This window comes from Penicillium chrysogenum (assembly GCF_028827035.1).
Source record: "Penicillium chrysogenum strain IBT 35668 chromosome Unknown utg000002l_segment0_segment0, whole genome shotgun sequence".
Classification (NCBI taxonomy): Eukaryota; Fungi; Ascomycota; class Eurotiomycetes; order Eurotiales; family Aspergillaceae; genus Penicillium; species Penicillium chrysogenum.
In genome coordinates this window covers 4,111,515-4,131,080 of record NW_026622750.1, presented here as the reverse complement: position 1 = coordinate 4,131,080, position 19,566 = coordinate 4,111,515, and the positions used below count along the sequence as shown (strand labels likewise).

Here is a 19,566-nt window from a genome sequence, read left to right as displayed (position 1 = left end):
TTTGCATGAGGCAACCAATAAAACACGACTCCTTACGGAATGTCATTGGCGCAGTATAAGTTGAAATCTTAGCGCTTTCGGCTAATGATTGCTTGCTTACATTCCAGTCGATGAGATGGGTTGACATTGATCAGCATGCTTGGTAACATTCCAATGGTTGTTACATCTCACTACTAATTCGTGCGTATTCATTCTCCCGCATGCGTCGCCAATTGCTAAAGTAACCGCCCTTATCGACTACAGTTATCTTTCACCTCCAATATGCCTTTCCTCACTTGGGACATGGCCTTCCACTCTAAACCCATTTAACCTTCTACTCATTACCCATGTCAATGCGCGAGATATGTTGCTATGATCGTGCGCACGAAGCTATATTTAGGTGAGTTTACAAGAGTTGGGCAATCTCGGATCGCACATGTTATATTCCTACATCAAGTTGTATTTATTGATTGTGGTCAATTGGCGCGTCAGACATAGGCCAGAAAGCAACACCAGACCAAGCACTTCCTCCTACATGGATCATCCGATAGCAAAGGTCAGAAAAGAACATGGCGACTCAGAACAGCCGGTTCGGGCTCAAAATGGAGCCTTGGCTTGTCCTTTCCTCCACTGGATGTTGCTAAAGTTCACTCATCCTGTTCATTTGGGTATCCTGCTTGATCTTTCGATGCGTCAAACTTGGATTGATATCTCAGCCTGCCTTTCCGGAGAAATTCCCTTGCCTTGCGAGGCCTTTGCGCCAAACACAGATGCGGATGTTCTTTTGCACTCTCGCAATATTTTCCGTGTTGCGGGCAATGTCACGATGCCGCTGGGGAAATGCCACGTTAGGGCTAGCAATGGCAATTTGATTCCCGTAACTGCACAAGAACTCAACTCACCGTATCTGCAGTTGAAAGCTTGGGGGGCAAGGCGGTCGAGATAGCACTTGCCACCCCCCAGAAGTTGTTGACACGGAGCACTTCCGGTAGACGTGAAGACATCGCTGAGAACAATCAACTGCCGAACGCTCAACCCATCGTGAAAAGCCAACAAGTTCGCAGCAATACCTGAGGTATGGTGAATCTTCCTTTCGTCTGGGAGCGGTTACAATTCCCTCGCGCACCACAAGAAAAGGTTGCGGCAGTGCATTTGCAGGAAATATTCAGGGTCCGAGTTCAAGTGATAGCGACTTTATCCACTGGGGCGGAAGCCCCTGTTTCGGAGATTTTCTCTTCTCCGATCATCGTTCAGGGATGAAACCAAACTTCTATCGGCCAAAAAGCGATTCGACCGCTGTAGATGGTACTATCTGTAAGAGGCAAAAGATCGATCCAGAGGAAAACAGAAGCGCGGGTAAATGCGGAAGCCCTGCTTACAGCGTTGAACATTCACAGACTGATATCTTGCTCTGATGTATCTGGTCGGATATCCAAGTAAAGCTTGAGTGGCATAGCTGCTGCTAACGACCTGATCGTCGTACGTTAGGGCCTGCCTTCTGTAGCTTTGTTTGAAGCCTGCCTGGTCACATTCTGGTTTTCAGTCTCGATGATTGCCAATCGACTAAAGACGTCGGCCATTGTTTTGGTCATGCGATGAGCGCTCAATAGACCTGTGGAGACGGCTAGCGCTTTAAATTCGCTCTCGGGAATGGACCACAACTTGTTTTAGTTCGGAGGTATATGTGTTTTCTTTATAATCTTTTTTTATGGTCCGCTGAGTCTGATGATCACCGACGAATTCTTAACGCTATCCCAGTTCCATGAAAATTGGGTACCCTACTGGCTATATTTTGTCGATATCTCTGGCATCCTACTCTCAATATTCACAGAAGCCTAACGGCAACTATCGCGCAGAACGGAGATGAGCTACCTTGATGATCTCATAACCGACGGTTGACATATGCACCAGTTCATTTAAGATTAATTGATAATTCTCATGTCGCAATCTTTGTAACTGAATAACTGAATCAAAACGATCATTGGCAGTCCACTGGTGGACCCACACATATGGCGTCAACATCCGTTCTTCCGGAAGACGTCAGGTTGTTTCCTGGCATTCGCTAACTGGGGGTCCGTGTCTTAGAATCTTAGGACTACGGGCAAAGATCGTTACGTACTGCGCAAACCAAGCCCTGTTTCCCCGGTGACTAGTTGTTCATCCATGAAACTGAAGACATTCGCACGACGTGTGACTTAAGCCGCTATTTCAGCAGTGAAGTTCAATGCAGCCCTCTGTGACACGTTCTCCGTCATTGCACCTTTCCCAGGGACTTTGAGATCATGACTGATAAGGTGACACTTGTGGTAGTTGGTGACGCAGATGTGGGAAAATCGGCGCTAGCTGTTCGGGTCAGTCACGTCTGGCCCCTGCCGCTGTCCACGAAACGTACTAAGACCTTGCTTAGCTTTGCTTAGACGAATTTGCTGAGGGATTAGGAGCCACGCTAGACGATTCTTATCGCACCCGAGTCGTGGTTGATAACCGTCCTTGCATTCTCGAGATAATGGACACTGCTGGTGATGGCACGGATGCAGCGCTCCACGAAGACCATTTCCGGGACGGAGAAGCTTTCATAATTGCATACAGCGTAGCCTCACGAGCGTCGTTTTCCAATGTACGAGCGTACTACAACCAAATCAAAAAGGTGAAACATGATATGAGTATCGAAAATACACTACAGCAGTCACCTTCTCATCGTCCGTGTCGTTCGCCTATTGTTCTGGTCGGTACCAAGAAAGATTTACGATCCCGACGTGAGGTCTCAGCTAGGGAAGGTCGAATTCTAGCACAGTCGCTAGATTGCTGGTTTTATGAAACATCTGCTAAGTATAACGCAGGCGTGGAGAAGACATTCAAGGATACTATCAGATGCTTTCGACAATTGAATTCTCCGAGACTTCTTACCCAAGCATGGGAGGGTCCGAACGAAACTACAGCGAGATTTTGGGGTATAGAGCGACAAAAGGAGCACAACTCCCGTTGGTGCATTGTATTGTAAATACTTCAAACAATGATTTCTATGGTGTACTCCATGCAAGGATTATTCAAATCTCGCGCATCTATGAAAATTCTAGAGCGGCTGCGTCTCGTTGCAGGTGATCATGTCATGTCCTACTATTGTTTTTCCCTTCCAAGTAAGACTCCTTGGGACATGGCCAGGTATTACAACGAAAATCATTGCTTCCTGAAAAGTTACTTATATATGGAACTTCATTTTTTCGTTATCAAGCCTGTGCGCGCTGCTCGGTTTGGATCCCCCTTGGGACCATGCTCTTCTAGATGCGCGTAGCTTCGTATATGTCTGGTTTCATCCAATCAGCGAGTAATTGTATGGATTTAGGGTTTCCCACCATAGGCGACGATCAGGTTCTCGGCCCGTTATATCGTAGGTTTCACAGGCATATAGTGGGCTTGTGTTGGCCTGTTCAGCGAGAATGTGACTTACTATAAACAGTTCACAGTACGATCACACCCCGCACTTCAAAATATGGTTTTACGACCGGACTTAAAAAGTCGTCCAAGGTAGCTGTCAACCCTCATATGGCCAGGGCCCGCTGCGGTGGCTTTGTTAACGATGCCGCACAGAGTGTCCCCTGTGCTTGGACGAGCTAGGCCCGATGATCAATCATCGCAAGCCAAGCTGTGACCATGCTTACCATGTGTCGATGCGCGACACATGGTAAGCGCGCGGTCAAGTTATTTTTCCAACCTGCCGCCAAGACGCAACCTTGTCAAGAAAGTCAACCTCGGGATCCTTTGATCACATGGCATCGCAGGATAAACAGATCGTCCTCCGAGTGGTACGCAGTCCCCACCGCCCGTCCTCGGCGTTGCACAAAGACGTTCTAAGGGTGCGCCACCGCCGAGTAGCGGTCTCGCAGCAACCTCGGCACGCCAATCAGATCCATTCAGATACGTGGCGCCAAGTACACATTCTTTAACACCAGGGGTTGGTTAAACTTTGCCCAAAGCGCGAATTTCACCGTTCCGATCCCCTCGGATTCCACTAGATCGCCCGGTGTGTCTAACATCTCGCGGTAGGGCCGCAAGCTGCTGAAGCAAGCCCGGTCCCAGCAGATGTAGCTAGTAGCGGCCGAGTCCAGGAGCCACCGGGGTTGCGGTGCGTGGGTATAAAGGGTCGTCACCCTCTTGCTCACAAAGTTGACCCTCCGTCTCTTGGAAGTCGGCGGGTCCTGCCGAACTTTCGTCTGTATTGATGTTATCATCTGCATGTGATTTTCTGGTGAGCCGGAAACACTCCGTTCGGCCTTCAGGGCATGGTCCCTAGACGGCCGTGCTTCTCGCTGTTCCTTCCAGCATTGCGCGACCACATGGCCGCGCTTCTTGCAATAGTTGCATTTCTTGGCAGTCTGCTGCACCGTATTGACGGCGGGCCGACCCTGCCTGCGGGGGTGTTGGAGACTCTTTTCTCCGAACCGTCTGTTCAGCATTCGACAGATGGTTTCCGATCGTGGTCGGATTCACCGGATCCTTACCATTCTGAATGCCATCCACAATTAGGACATATTCCGGACCGATCTGCGCCAGTAAGATCGCGATATGTGCTCGATCGCCAATCGATCCGGGCACAATGGCATTCAGACAATGTACGGGCAGCTGTACACGATCAACGAATTCGCGCGCACTGCCGCAGCGCTCGCCAGTGGTTTCGCGAAGCTGGGCGAACAGCTCGCAGAACGTGGCGAGTTCCATTCGCCGGTACGTTCTTCCAGTTCACTCCAGAGGTCGCGAGACGTCTTAAGACCCGCAACATGGATACTGATATCGGGGGACAGGTACCGGAAGATCGTGTGGTAGGCCTCGGCTTCGCGGCGCGACCATTCACGGTGGCGCTCGAACGCCTGGACCTCCACTTCGACCGGACAGAGCTACGTCGTCCTGACTAAGGGAACAAGCAGGCGATTGATGACAATATCGTTGCTGGTCCTGCTATCGTCGAGGTAATTTACATTAAATTTCACGTTTGAATTGGTTATGTGCTTCCTCACACCTTTCCTGTAGGGCTGGTATTGCTTGTATTGATAGATTGAAGTGAATACTGCTATAGAACTCTGAGTGTTATGGCTGCTGTGCGTATGGCTGGCAAGAAGAACATATGCCTATTCCTTGTAAGTCGATCGCTGGCTCTGGGAGTAGCTCTTTTGCAACCACGCCGGCTCTACTTCTCCTATTTGCACTGGCACCGCTCAGGAACTGTCCGGTAAAGTTGCTGGTGTTACTTCTGGTCTTTGTGCAGCTGAGGCTCTTCTTTGAGTGCGTTGAACAGTTGAGTCTTAGTCAGACCACTTAGGCGGAGATGTTGATGTTGATTATATGTTTGGTTCTAATAATACTGTATTTTAGCAATAGCATCTGAGCCGCCGGATATAAACTTACTTCCACCATGAACATGCACTATGGGTAGAATGCAATGGCAATTTGACCAATATATGTAGAGTACCGTACACATCATAGGAAGGCTCAATTACCAAGTACACGGTACCCCTCGCAGCCGGGCAGGGGTAATAAGAACGTATTTGGATATGCCTTCTAGCCCCTAAATGACTGATTTTCCGTCTATGTCGCCCAACCGCACACTTGTTGGCGCTAGACATGATACAGTGTTCTTGGGTTATAGTGAATTTGAAAATCTCATGAGGCGCGCTTCATTGGCTCGCTGCCTCACCGCCCCAATAAGGTGCGGTTCCACCAAGGGGTGGATATCTGCCGAAGTCGGTTTGGCGTACTTGAATAGACAGACGGGACGCTCGAGGTCGCCCGACACGACGTCCCAGACCTGCCTTGCTTTAAGGTAGGAGGTCATGAGACGTTTCCAGATTGCGAAGTTGTCGCTTCCTGTCAAAGGTTCGGCGGCCGTGACGGCTCGGTCGGGCGAGTCGTGAACCAGAGCAGACATGGTGATGGTTGGGTAAGTGGGGTAGGTATATATCCAAGATGGTAAAGGTGTTTCCCAGATGAGTAGAGACGGCACCCGAGAGATTGCTCCCGGGCTCATGACCTGTTGTAATTCAAAGAAAGATTAATTATCATTATACTAGAGGGATTGACTGAGGCTATATATACAATGAGAAGATCAAGTTGATTTTCAATCAACTTGGTTCTTCGTATAGACAATGCGGGAATTAATTCCGATGGTGCGGTCTGATTCCTGGCCTGCACCAGCCTCATATCATAACAAGAAGGGGACCGTCCGGTAGACGACCAGGGGGATCAGAAAAGATACCGATCGCTTACGCAAATTAATTGATGACGACAATATCAGATACGGTAGGGGCATGTGATAAAGGAAAGTGGTGAATTTTGCGAGAGCGCTGAATTGGAATGGTGGTGGATAAGGCCCTGTCGTTTCTTCCGTCCCAAATGGCAGACGTGGCCTTGCAAAATGAATCAATTTGCTAGCGCCCGTATTCGATATTCTTCTTCCAATTGATATCTCCTTTCCACTGCTGCCTGAACGGTTGCTAATTGGGCGATTGCGACTTGTGCGCCACTATTCCAGCTTGCTTGCAGCATGGATCATCCGGGAAACCTTTGGTTCAGCAGCCTTCCACGACCTATCCCCCACCACCCCCGCATCCCAGCTGGAATGATTACTCCCCTGGACATATCCCCTAGATCACTCACTGCCGAGGCGTATCCTTCGAGGCGTCTCCTTCAGATGGCCTTTTCATCCAAACAAAGCTGCTTTGTACCAGCGCTCGAATTATAGGCGCGGTCCAGGTGGGCCAAACTTGCTTGCTGTGGCTAGTAGTCTCGCGAGAGCCAGCGGTTGTAGACTCAGCCGCAGGATAATAGTAGATATTAGGTGGAAAGGCTTCATTGGGAGATTGACCATCCCTGCTGGAGTCGACACGGTAGTCCAGCTTATTGCAAATGCGGGAATTATGGGGTCCAGAATTTCCGCCGCTGCCGTAGTGCTTAGCGGAGCCAAGATGGTGACTATCGGGGGCTACTCTTAAATAAGTCAGTTTTGGGCAATAGGTCGAGGCGCAATTCCGATAGTCATGACCGTTGTCTCCGTCAACTTTACGCTTAATCTTATTCGCGACGTTGGCCACGCAACCAGCGGTCATTCCTACGGCATCTTCGCGTGCTCGGTTGACTTTACAAATTCATTAGTTTTGTGAAGCACCATGATGGATTCATGTTTGACCTTGGCACTTACCATTGCTATCATTGATGCAAACTTTACTTTTATTAGGTTGGTTAGATTCGTGCGACAAATGGTTAGAGGATTTGCCTGGATCTTTGCCTGAATCTTTGTGACCGGCTAGGGCACTTATAGCGCCGCGAACGACTTCCACGATGATTATCGTCAAGGGAAAACAATGACCCCAAGTTTCCCAAATATTCCTATCTCTCTCTTGAACTGAACCAGTGTCTGAATCTTCCTGGATGTTCTGGATGAGGTGTGCCGATTGTGTCTATCATTTTTATTCCAATGAAGTTCTTTTATTAACAGCAATAGCGGGTACCGTGACGTAGCCATGGGCGGGGTGGCGCAAGCGCTGGTATGTCAGACCACAACCGCAAATTCAGAATAAAGGAAAACAGTCCGACTGGGAAAGACGTTGTTAACTCCTGGCAGCTCTAGTCGCATTTTTCAGGGTTATACTCGAAGCATACGCGATGCTTGGAGAAATGATATACGGGACCGACGTCGAGCATCAGGGTTCCCCTGAACGCGAGGAGGCTGCCTTTCTTGGGCTTACTTGCATTACGTCTTGTACCTAGAGTTACTGTGGTAGTCCTTAATATTCATTAACCATTTGGATGAAGCTGTCCCCCTCTATTTGTACGGGAGACCCTCACATTGGACCTTAGAACCCTACGAACCCCCAAATGGTTCCTAGGAGTGTGTCAGTGGCCCGGGGAGACTAAATGATACGGGTACGACCTGTCGCACCTATCGTGTTGAAGTTTAAAGCAAATTATGACCTAAAACGCACTCCAAACTGTCCAAAGGCAACTCGCAAACTTGCCGATTACGCTGCTATTGGCCAGCGAGTTCCCCAATGCATGGTCGTAATGTACAGCCACGGATGCAATTGATTCGAGTAAAAGTGATCCGGAATAAGACGTTCCTCCTCCCAGGCCTCTGATGGCTGTATAGTGGCGCATACTGCATCCGAACGCATTTTTTGACGAATCGTCCGTTACAAGGGAAGACCTCCATGTCAGCAGCCACACAGTCATGTAGGGATGGGTCCCACGGCGATGACATATGAAGCTGGCGAGGGAACGCCGCGGTGATTGTGCGACATCAACACCTATTCAATTTATTTCTGTCTTCGCCACAACCCAATGTCTACTACACTGCCCTGGAACCCATTATGTGTCAGAGACTTCTTCGCGAGATGGCAGGGGCAACTGCAGCCCGACCAAGTTGCTCAACAGTGGCATGAAGCAGCCGCCCGCACCCAGGCGCATGTACCACATGGCTCTAGAATTAGCTCTCCGTCGGTTGTTATCCATTCTGGCCAGCGTCAGATGCCGTCAGCCTCCAGGCGACGCTACACGAGGTCAGACAACACTCACCGGTCACTATCTCGTCGCAGGATCAGATATGTCTGGCAGGTGCCCTTTTTCACCCGCTCCGAGTCAGTACAACCATCTACCCCTTTGTTACTGCCGCAATGCTGCGGACAAAACAGTGTTCCATGGCACGTATCGCCGACTCGACCAGCCATCCTGTCATCGGCAACTAATATCTGGGCTGGTGTCCAAGACTCGACACTCCAGAGACTCAGCCTAAGAAAGAGGTCAGCAACATCCACTGTGTGTTCTGCTTGAATGAGGATGAAGATATGCAAACGACTCTGTGGACTTGCGTTGTAATCAGTGCCGAGCGCTCTCTCACTTAGCCTGCGCGAAAGAGTGGTTGGAAAGGCGAGATACAGATTTCAGCACATCATGCTGTGTGTGGTAAGTATGAGTGATTCCAATTCTGCAACTCCCGGTATGCCGATGAGTACAGTCGAAACGAAGGAATCATAGGCGCTTTGATTCGCCCGCTTCGAGTCCGCTCGTCGGATGCCGAGACACGTTTCGTCCAGACCGCCAGCGAATCACCTCCGGATAGAGACCTTGTCACGTCAAGATCTCATTCCCCAAAACGATCCCCGTCAGAGTCAACTGCGCCAGAGGTCAGTGAGATTTCAAGGGGTATCAGTGGAGCAGAGTGTACCCCGTCGCTCAGCTAGACTAGCAAGAGCTCATCTGCCACAATACCTTTCTACCTCTACACCGCTTCGCCGGTCTGCATGAATAAATCCACTCAGCGTAGGTGAACACAGTTTACAGGGGAGGTATGACAGAACTGGACTTGAAATTAGCGAAGCGACTGTCAAACACACGTGGTTCCATGTGACAAACACTCGGCATTGGGATCAGCAACAGAGAACACAGCTGCGATATAGATTTTTGGAGCAAGCTTAGCAGCCAGTAAGAGAATAAATTCCGCGGTAGATAAACTCCACAGAGCACCACGCGACCCGTTCCGTCTTTGCAAGTGCTAGATGTCAATGCACCCCTAAAGCTATTGGCAGTTTCGCTTGATTTCGAATATGTCTTAGCTCGAAACCGAGTCCAGATAGTGAAAAGTGCGAGTAGCGTGGTGCATAACGGCGGTAACCAAGTAAATGAGGACTGTGGTTTCAGCCTTGAGCGCGGCGACGGACCTTGTTGGCAGAGAACACAACTGGCGGGTTCGCAGGAGAGTCTCGACAAAATCTCTTGCTTGTTAATTTGACTCTGGAAATCAACGAATAAAAAACGGTAACCTCAAAGCAATTTCATGAGACGCGCATCCCCACAGCAGCCACTCTTTTCCTATTCTAGGAAACTGAGACCTACCCCTGGGATCTTCACTCTACGTTGCGAGAGCCTCACATTTACGTATATGAGGACAGCGTCTTCCGGGTGAATAACCAGCAATTGGAAAAACTCCAGTCCACCCTGGATAGCGCGAGGAAGCAAAAGAGACAGGCTTCATTCAGGAGAACCCATATGCACCATGTGGGTCCCGCAGATCATCTCCATTCTTGCTGCATGCTCCATGTATATCCCTGACAAGCTGGACCAAACCCCTCGGGAACAAGAGAACTCCCAGGGCCAAGATGTACGTTCCCAGCGCTGATGGGTCGTCAAGAGGATCGTGGCTTTCAATCCCCAGGGGAATTCTGTCACGTTCAACCATGATATGACGCGGTGCCACGCGCACTACCCTCTATTTTTGCTGATGTGTTTGGTATCCCGGTCTTTCATTAGCAGAATCTACATAGCACAGAAGCCAGCCATGTCCAGATCCAAACGCAAATTTATAATTTTCGCTCAAACTGGCAAAACTCATCCTCTTAGTCGCGACATCATTAGATCGTTGTGACTGACGTCATTTATCTGGGCGCCCTCCGGATCTGGAAGCATAGCTTGCTTTGGAAAGTACCTGCTATTACTTTGCTCTGTCTGTTCTTCTACCCTTTGTCCTCTACTCCTCCTCCTCTCCACCGGTACCTTGTGACACATACTATGGCAGCACGACAATCAACATCAGGATCGAACCACTCGCGCTCGCACAATGTTCGCAAGCGTGCCTGCAAGGCCTGCGATCGTTGTCGCCTGAGGAAATCCAAGGTATGTGGCACTGCGGCTGGCGCGTCGTCCCATAAACTGACCGAATAAGTGTGACGGAGCAAGCCCGTGCTCGCGCTGCCGTGCAGATACTTCAGTCTGCGTATTCGGGGAGCAGAAGATAGCCCACAATAAAGTGTACCCCAAGGGGTGAGCTGGCACTGTTGACAATCTAAATCTTACCCTGAGGCATAAGCTGACTCCCACCGTTCCTAGATACGTTGAGATGATCCAGGAACAACAAATCTGGCTGGTGCACGGCCTTCGGGAACTCTACAGATGCACCACCGAGGGCGAAGGCTGGCCCGGCGAGTGTTTGAAGACCGAGCCTAACGGCCACCCGCTCACTCACGACATCCTTACTCGTCTCGGGGCCCTCGACCGCACCAAGGGTGAGCGTTTCGAGGATAGCCCCGACACCATGCAGCAGGAGCTGTGTCGTAAGAGCATTTGGCGCCAGGAATCTTCTGATGGGGCCGAAAGCTCCCAGAGCCCCGTGGCTCGTAGTGGATTCTTTTCGGACGCTTTCTCGCAGACGCAGACTCTGCTGCCCACGCCGCCGGCCTACCCAAAGATCACTGCTCCCGTCAAGCAGGAGCCCATGGCCAGCAATCCTCAATTTATGCACAAAGGTCTGCCCATGCAGGGCATCGTCAACCCGCTAGCTCTACAAGGCGGGCAGCAGTGTCCGAGCGGTAGATTCGGCTCCTTCGACGACATGGGAATGATGATCACCAACTCCGATTACACCAATATGTTCTTCGACGAGCCCATGTCATCGCCCATATACAATTGCCAGATGCCTCTGGACTGCGTCGGCAATGACTATGCCAGTGTTGGATCTGAATCCGACGGACATCACCTCGACCTGAGCCTCGCCTTCGATTTCTGATGCGAAAATCTTATTTGATAATAAAATGGCATATGACGTGATACAGGTATACTACGCATATTCTTTTTTTCGTAGGGTCCATTACTCTCTTTGGGTTGGAGCGATTATTTCCACGTTTGGATTTGGGAGGGAAGCAGTTGGGATCCTAATACCACATTCACAGAGTTGGACTGGGGTTTAGTCTTTACTGTTGAGTTGGGGACAGAACGAGAGGCGTTCAAACGGGTTAATCTATATCGACGCTTTCTGCTCACATCTCATCTCACCTTTTCGTCTTTGGTACTGACGTAGACAGATGTTGCAACGCCGGAGCAATGTGCCGAACTGGTCTCGACTCGACCTGACTGATGTAAGGGTAAGCGCGAACTTAGGCCGTGTAATCCCGGGCTCCGTTTGATTATATAGAAACGGGGGACGCGAATGTGATGCAGACAGTCATTGACCGAGCATCATGTTTGCGAGCCATTTACGGCGCATTGAAAAGTTATGCAGACTGTCCTGTTTCAGGGCTATCAGTCAACGCTGGTGAACGGGCTGTGAAGATGCCGACCCCTTCAGCTAGGCAGATCCCGGCTCGAATGTTCAACAGAGGCCAGCGACGGGAACGCGATCGACACGCACAGCGTAAGCGTCGTGATTTAATTTTTTTTCTTTTCTTCTTGTTTTCTATTTTCACTCTAGGCTCAAGTTCACCTCGTGAGCAAACCTCATCTGGGACCTGCAGGTGAATCTGTCAGCAGCAGTTGGAAAAAGTATGATCGGCTGCGACGAAGTCTTCAAGACCCAAGAAAATGACCCCAAAGCCTGAAGCATCTGGCAAACATGCCGTCATGCCAACAGTAAATTTGCCCGTCGCCCTTAATGCGGACAAGTATGTACCTGAGATCCCATCAAGGAATCTTCCCTCCTCCTCGCGCACTCGATATGCCTCATCCAAGGTTTCTAAACGCTCGACCGGAAGGATTTGATGCCGAATGGACTGATCGCATTGTTTCAATCTCGCCGCTGTGACTCCATGGGTTTCATGCATGTCACAGAGCATGTGTACCAAAAGTCGAATGCGTTCTAATCGTTGTCAGCTTGGTACCATATGCGGAATGATTATCTTTTCCTACCAATTTTTGGGAGATGGTCCGGCTCCCGATGGCTCACTCCTCGCGGCCGCCACGGTGGCTTAGTCTCCTCTGGATCAAGCTGTTGGGTTCTTCCTTCAACGACCTTCCGTCCATTGTATGGATAGTTAACCTGCTTGCGCGGCTCGACTAATTTGATGTAGGCTTTGGCAATGATTCGGCAGTTTGTTTGTTGTAGGGTTTGAAATATTTTCTCGTAGTAGCGACGCAAAAGACATCTGTCTTTTATAGAGATTAGGACTCTTTGGTGAGAGGCCAAGTTAAGGGTTCGACCGCCAAAATTCATCTCGGCCTGTGAACCGGCCTGTAGAGGCCAAGATTCGCGTGACGGCCACATTGCCGGCTGGAACGGGGGCTCTGGTTGAGATGGAAACGGAACCTGCATCCTCTGTGGACTACCCAGCTCCATTCCGCTATAACTCGCGGACTGCCCCTGCGATGGGGCAGAGCTGTTGTTCAATGGTTGCCTATTAGGCGGAACTAGGATCCCTAGAGGAACTATTCTAGGTCAATAAAACACTTCAGGTAGGGTAAATTGAGACAGTTACCTTGGCGTCGTGTTCCGTGGGTCTCTCTCGACATTGCCACCGCTTGGAGGAATCTACCGGTAACGCTAGGAGAGAGGATGGACTGCAAGCTCTCTGAAATGGAATCGGAAGCTCTTTGGCAAAGATTCCCGTTGCTATCTATGTACACCATAGCAAAGTGGGCATATTCGGGTTCCTCTGGTGATCTCCTAGACATCTTTTCCCTGCTAGTGTTAACTCAGTCAAGGACATCGAACAGAATGGACGCGATGGCAGGCCCGGTTCTGAACGTACGGTTGGCAGACTTGTCAAGTCCAGGAGGAGGAGCGGACGGAGTGGAGAAATTTCCGCATGAAATTGACGGGAGAAACCAACTGAATACCATGCTGCGATGGAACCACACGATAGTACTACCTCTCATCGACTGTCGATCGGTGGCCAACAAAACAATTTACCTGATAACGATGTATCAAAGCCACTGTGTTCATTCAGCTGTGGCGCAGTAACTAATATGCATCGAACTATTGCGCCACAGGTGGAGTCAGCTTACTAGAGAAGGATCGATCCCCACCAGGATGCGGATCAGTTATCGTACATACTACGGAGTATTTTATGTAGAGCAGACCTATCCACTCTTAATTTGGAGTGCAGACTTGTTCACTATTATTGGCCTATCTATATTATTATCGGCCTATCATAATGTCTGTCTATAGCCACAGGAGGATTTGGGAAATCTTCGGAGAAACACGAGGCAATGATCAACGACACGCCATCGCTATAGGGGCTTTCCACACCAATATCTCAGCCCAGTTCCGCTGGAACATGCCCCCTAGAACCTGCCGCTGGCCGTCTTACTGCAGTATCTATCATAGTACGAAGTACCTGTAATGGCGCTGCATGATATGAATAATACCCACACCTAAGGACCTTACGTCAACCGGTTACCTTATTCTCCTCAATCCTCAAATGTTCAGGATATGGCATCTGTATGTATAAATCCTGACCTTGTTTATCCTCGCAATTAGAACCACTGTTAATTGAATGATGCATGCTTCGTATATGCCACTATACGATTGTTGACAAAATCACCAAGCAAAACCCGTAAGTGAGTGTTGAAGTGAGTGAGTGTTGATGTGAATGGTCGAGCGGTGAAGGTGGTCAACGTCTTGACCTCGCCATCGCACCGTCCATGCCACTCCCAGATTATGTAAGCTTCTTTAATAGGGGGTTCAACTTCAACTTCTGGATTTATCCGGTTATTTATGTCTGTCACTGTCACCTACCGCCATAACCACTAGTATAGTAGGTAATTGATCATAATAAAGGTGTATCCTGTTATGTAGTGCGTTCAATATGTCATGTTTATAATAAATTTGTTGATGTGACTGTTAGATAGTATATTGTGGGTGGATTTGTAGGTTCAACATATTCCGCGGTCATATATATTTTTGCGCCCACCATAGCCGCATCACTATTTCTATGTATGTCGGATCACACTTCGACAAGGGGTCAGCGTAGACGAACCCAACCATCCATCCATCCACACTGTTTTAATAAGCGGTCCATGGGCCGGTCAACGGCCCGCCCGCCCATAGGCAGGGGGAAGTAACTCAATGCGAATCCATGGGCCTCATGGGCCGAGGTCTATCAATGTATCACGGACGTAGCACGAAGGTTTTTCTTGTCATCTCACCCACATGAGGCATGTGCATATCAATTTGTATTGATTCTATTTCGCAAGCCATCTCTAGTCCCATTTTGATCACTCGGTGAAGCTGGCATACAGCCTCAATTCGATTGGGATGGTCGATCCATTGGTCCAACTATGACCAAGCAATACGCCGAAGACCCACATGTAGAAGCATGTGATGAGGTGCCGAACGATTGGCTTGAGTAAGATCAGCCATGCGGTAGGCCTTGTGTCTTGCGTAGTCAAAGTCATCACTTCAGGCCACGATTGTAAATCACTCGAACTTACTCTACTCCAGTTCTTATATCTCAGAGAGCGCGAGTCAAAGTAATTTTACCACAGAGACAACCATGTTGCTGAGAGCTTTGGACAAGCAAGCAATCAAGAATACGCGATCGGCTCCTTCCACTATGCCTCAGTAACTACGAATTATACTTCCAACCAATCTCCCGTAGATCCACTACGATCAAAGTGACGGCCATTGCCTTTCGGGAAGTGCTGTCCCAAGTTCATGCAATCAACCATGCTCTGCTGCTAAAAGAACACGGTATAAGCCCGATAGGGGTCTAGCAGTGCCATCTGAAACGAATTTTCGGGGGTGATATCCTCGCAGGAGTGCTAGTTCGCTCGTAGTCGTAGTAGACACTCCGGCATCCTTCCGAAAGCAATAATCACATGAGCGTTGATTAACTGTAGAAAATTTGCTCCAGGAACTAGGGGCTAGTCCAAGAGGTCCCACAACCATTCTGATTCGATGTTGTTTCGGACACCAGAGTCTTTACAGTGGCTGCCTGTTCGAACAGTGACATGCCAACGTGTCCTCCGCAGCACGGTGAGCTTGACGAATTGGTTCTCAAAGAACAGTCGAGGTAGGGGGTGTAGAAAATCCGGCTTTCCTGACAAGTGCGTGATATGTTAGAAGACGATATCAATAAACAAAGGATACATGTAGTCAACTTGACTAACCTGCAGCTGCAGTGACTTCCACGATGACTGTGTTCTCTCACATATGCTTGGCTTGTGTAGGAAAATGCGTGCATAAGAATCAAACCTACCCACCACTTGTCCAACACGATACACCACAACACTTTTGACAGCCCTCATGACGCAGCTTCGCGTATGTCAGAGGTGATTCTTGGGTAGTGAGCTCTCTCATTGGTTTGCCTGTGCCCCGGTCGTATCCTCTCGATTTTTAGCTGAGATGGCCAATGTCAACCTGTAGGCTAAGAATGAGGAGACTTTGCGTCTCCTTCTCCTTGCAGGTGGACCTGTGCTAACAGCCTGACTGTCTGCGGAGGCATAGCTCACCATGAAGCAAGACAGAACATCAGCATTCCTGTGTCTTACGGATTTCCAGGCTTGGAAAGACACCAAATGCCATCCGAGGATAACGAGGATCACACATTCGACACCAGCAGCCTACGCCGCTTGAAGGTATTTAAAGGTTTGAACGTTTAGCCACAGGTATGAGTGGGGCAGTGGTATAGGCTGATCGGAGTTTAGGTCTTGTATCAGGTAGACAAATCGAACAATGACCTGATACACAGAATGTATAGAGAAAGAGGCCGAGGTACGCGATACGAACCTTCTGGCGACTCATCGTCGATAGTAGTCATGTGGAAGGGACAGGCAGCATGCGATCGTATTGGTATAGGGGAGCTCGAGCAGACAAGACATTTGTTCGCGTGGCGTTCGACTCGAGTGACAGAAATGAGGGTGTTCTGTTGTACGATCCGAGTCAGCAAGTATTGATCCAGTTGGACGGGTTGCTAGAGCTTACCAGTTCATGGAAACCCCAAAATCTGTGCTTGAGACGGGACGATCAGTTTGCGCATTGATCATATCGGCTTACCAACTAGATCACTCACAATTCTCTTCTGCAATACAGTCACAAATCATGCCATGTCCTAAGCTCGTCGCAATCAGCTGTCGCTTCAAAAAAGCCGCGCTGGTGTGCACTAGGCAATTCCTTGAGACAGCAAACGCGCGTGACGAACTCACTTGTGATAAAAATTGCACTTCCATGGTGGATGAATGTGTCGCGATGCCAGAGGTTCAGGAACTCCACAATAGTGTGAAGGCGGTGGGGACGAGGGCGGAAGACGCGATGGAGCACGCGTCGTAGGCCCGCCACGGTCTGATCGTTGACCCGGCGGAATAGGTCAATTGCCACAATATTTTCATGGGTGGAGATGAGTTGGTCCTCAGTGGCAGAAAGATGTCAGTGGTGTTGTGGTTTTGGGCACAAGGCTTGGCACAAATAATGAGACCCGGCGCAGTAGGCGTTATATCTCACAAACCTTAGCATGGAAATGGAAGTCTCAGGGTTCTATGCAACGAAGCTCGCAAGTGGATGGCCGCACCCTGTTGTTGACCCGCTATCTTGGTTTGCAATCTTCCACCTAGGACATGCTGCATTGCTCGAAGCGACGGAATAATGTGTAAGCCATGGCTTTGCGCGGAGCACTGACGGTAGCGCTGGACCCCACGCCGGTTGGGGCGGGGGGTTCGGGGGGACTCGGGTACGTACGCTATCAATGGTTCACTGTCAGACGTTAGCTAGGACAGTCGGTCAGCGAGACATTTCTTGATTCACATGTTCTGAAGGTCAAGGCCAGGGATGAAGAGACGGCAAGGAGCTGTGGCCCTTGCACTGGTGCATTGTGGTCGAATGTCCACGGATCTGGTTGTCTCGCGTCTTTCGAGTCAGTGCAGTTTCAAGGATTTGTGGGCTTTCACATACCTAGAGTATGAGTAGTCGCGCTTCAAATTTGAGGTACATCCACAGGCGCGACAGGATCAGCCCAGTCGGCTGCTATAGCAGACGTCTTCGCATAGACACTTTGATCAGTTAACCCAAATCTCGTATCTCTGATCGGCTGGCGTGAATGGCACAGTGGATCTGCTTGAAAATCACATCTCTTATAGGCACTGTCTGATTTGGTAGTCCACGATGTATCCTATAAATGTCAGTACGGTATAAATTCCAGTACTCGATCAAAGGGGAGAACTTATCGAGTGCGCCAGACACAAGCCTGCTCGACTTTGCAGAGTCAAGTGAATAAATCGTAGAGCAAATTGCCGGGGGTAGAGGACGTATTTGTAGGCTTCTCGGCTTCTGTCACTTACCAACTTGGTAGGAAGCGTTGAAGGACATCTCTCTTGATTGAGGCCTGTTGAAACCCACGTCTTCTTTTTGCCGCAACTATTTGCAGCTGACTTTTTGGTGTCATTTTAGATGCCCACCGAGAGAAACATGCTAGAGTCGTATTGAGAATGTGTGAAGTTGAGTCGGTTAAGAAACGTTGGCTCACTGCCAATTCTACGGTCACTGTGAGGTATGTAATCTTTTGATTCATGTTTTGATCATCTCATATGTGATGGACTCTGGGTCTCGAGTCTAATTCGGGCGCCAAGGGACATCATATGATTGGCATCACTACAAAAATGGAGTCCGAAGCACTCCGCGGAGCATGCAGCATTTTCTGCCTTGGGTCGAACTATGCAGACAGACTCACTTACGCCTGTCTAGGGCCTCTTAGTAGACGGTGCGAACCCTGCATTCCGGGGTTACCCACCTTCAACCGTCTTCTGTATGGTGCTTCCCAGGTCAATATCTCTCTAATTATCCATGCGTACCCAAGTTTCAGTCATGGAATTGATCAACATGCCCAACGCCGCGAAGAATGCTCCGCCTTTCCTTTTACTGTCGATGGGTTTCCACCAATGACGATTGTGCGAGAAGCTAGTGAAACGAGCTCACCGAGCTTCAGATTTTGACCGCTCAAAGTCTTCGAGGGGATGATATGTATCAGCAGTTGCAACACTCTATCTGGTCACGGACATGGCTACTCACCAAGCCTTGAACAGAGCAGCACTGGCTGAATTTGCTACTCAGCGAGTTTCACCGCAAATGGTGGTGTACCTGGCCCAGCAGGCAGCGCAGGTCATCTCATGTGAGGCTCATGTGACCAATATCGTCAGTCAGCACGGCCAACGAATGCCGCCCTCAACTCCTCCAGTTGAACTGGCCGACCAACTTCCGCCGCTTCCCTCTATTGAAGACTTTACTGCCTCTCTGGTTGATCACTCCCAGGTCCAGGTGTCAATCCTCATGAGCTCCCTTGTGTACCTCGGCCGTCTCCGTGCTCGTCTTCCTCGAGTCGTCATAGGCATGCGTTGTTCTGCCCACCGGATCTTCCTTGCCTCGCTAATTATAGCCGCCAAGAGCCTGGATGATTCTAGCCCCAAGAACAAGCATTGGGCTCAGTACACTATGGTGAAAAATTACGAGGGGTTTGGCTTCTCCCTGCCAGAGGTGAACTCGATGGAGCACGAGTTGCTCGTTTTGCTCGACTGGGAGACTCATGTGACGGAGGAGGATATCTTTACCTACCTGAGCCCTTTCTTGCTCCCCATCCGTGAACGCATACAGGACCAGGAGCGTCAACGAAAGATTGAGGATAAGCGGTTGGAACAGGAACCGAACGGAAGCAGCGGAATCGCGAATGGTCAGCACTCGTTATACTCCCTTTGTCTTCTATTATACAGATATTAATAGAAAATGAAGGCATCGTCTTCAAAAGTCAGTAGGTACGCTAGCTAGTCGCCTGTGTCAGAAGCCTGAGGCTAGTAGTGATAGAAGGAGGGCCGTCTTTAAAGCCACACCGTCTTTCTAGCCATGTCCCCGAA

The 19,566-nt window shown here is 49.6% G+C and overlaps 6 protein-coding genes across 6 annotated transcripts; 3 read left to right on the top strand and 3 right to left on the bottom strand.

The window, feature by feature from the left end:
* Positions 1-691: 691 nt before the first annotated feature.
* Positions 692-983, bottom strand: N7489_004888 (uncharacterized protein; the record flags this gene model as incomplete). Its single annotated transcript, XM_056710640.1, has 2 exons — positions 692-811; positions 882-983. The coding sequence occupies 2 exons, from the start codon at positions 981-983 to the stop codon at positions 692-694; spliced, it is 222 nt and encodes a 73-aa protein (XP_056569061.1).
* Positions 984-2,261: 1,278 nt separating this feature from the next.
* Positions 2,262-2,980, top strand: N7489_004887 (uncharacterized protein; the record flags this gene model as incomplete). Its single annotated transcript, XM_056710639.1, has 2 exons — positions 2,262-2,330; positions 2,387-2,980. The coding sequence occupies 2 exons, from the start codon at positions 2,262-2,264 to the stop codon at positions 2,978-2,980; spliced, it is 663 nt and encodes a 220-aa protein (XP_056569060.1).
* Positions 2,981-6,623: 3,643 nt separating this feature from the next.
* Positions 6,624-7,076, bottom strand: N7489_004886 (uncharacterized protein; the record flags this gene model as incomplete). Its single annotated transcript, XM_056710638.1, has 1 exon — positions 6,624-7,076. The coding sequence occupies one exon, from the start codon at positions 7,074-7,076 to the stop codon at positions 6,624-6,626; it is 453 nt and encodes a 150-aa protein (XP_056569059.1).
* A 3,454-nt stretch (positions 7,077-10,530) lies between these two features.
* Positions 10,531-11,524, top strand: N7489_004885 (Zn(II)2Cys6 transcription factor domain-containing protein; the record flags this gene model as incomplete). The annotated part of the gene is made up of 3 exons (XM_056710637.1): positions 10,531-10,635; positions 10,685-10,782; positions 10,849-11,524. 3 exons carry the CDS (start codon positions 10,531-10,533, stop codon positions 11,522-11,524), a joined length of 879 nt encoding a protein of 292 aa, XP_056569058.1.
* Positions 11,525-12,257: 733 nt separating this feature from the next.
* On the bottom strand, positions 12,258-13,401 carry N7489_004884 (DUF2841 domain-containing protein; the record flags this gene model as incomplete). The annotated part of the gene is made up of 3 exons (XM_056710636.1): positions 12,258-12,589; positions 12,640-13,155; positions 13,206-13,401. 3 exons carry the CDS (start codon positions 13,399-13,401, stop codon positions 12,258-12,260), a joined length of 1,044 nt encoding a protein of 347 aa, XP_056569057.1.
* A 5,317-nt stretch (positions 13,402-18,718) lies between these two features.
* On the top strand, positions 18,719-19,467 carry N7489_004883 (cyclin family protein; the record flags this gene model as incomplete). Its single annotated transcript, XM_056710635.1, has 2 exons — positions 18,719-19,385; positions 19,445-19,467. 2 exons carry the CDS (start codon positions 18,719-18,721, stop codon positions 19,465-19,467), a joined length of 690 nt encoding a protein of 229 aa, XP_056569056.1.
* Positions 19,468-19,566: the final 99 nt, after the last annotated feature.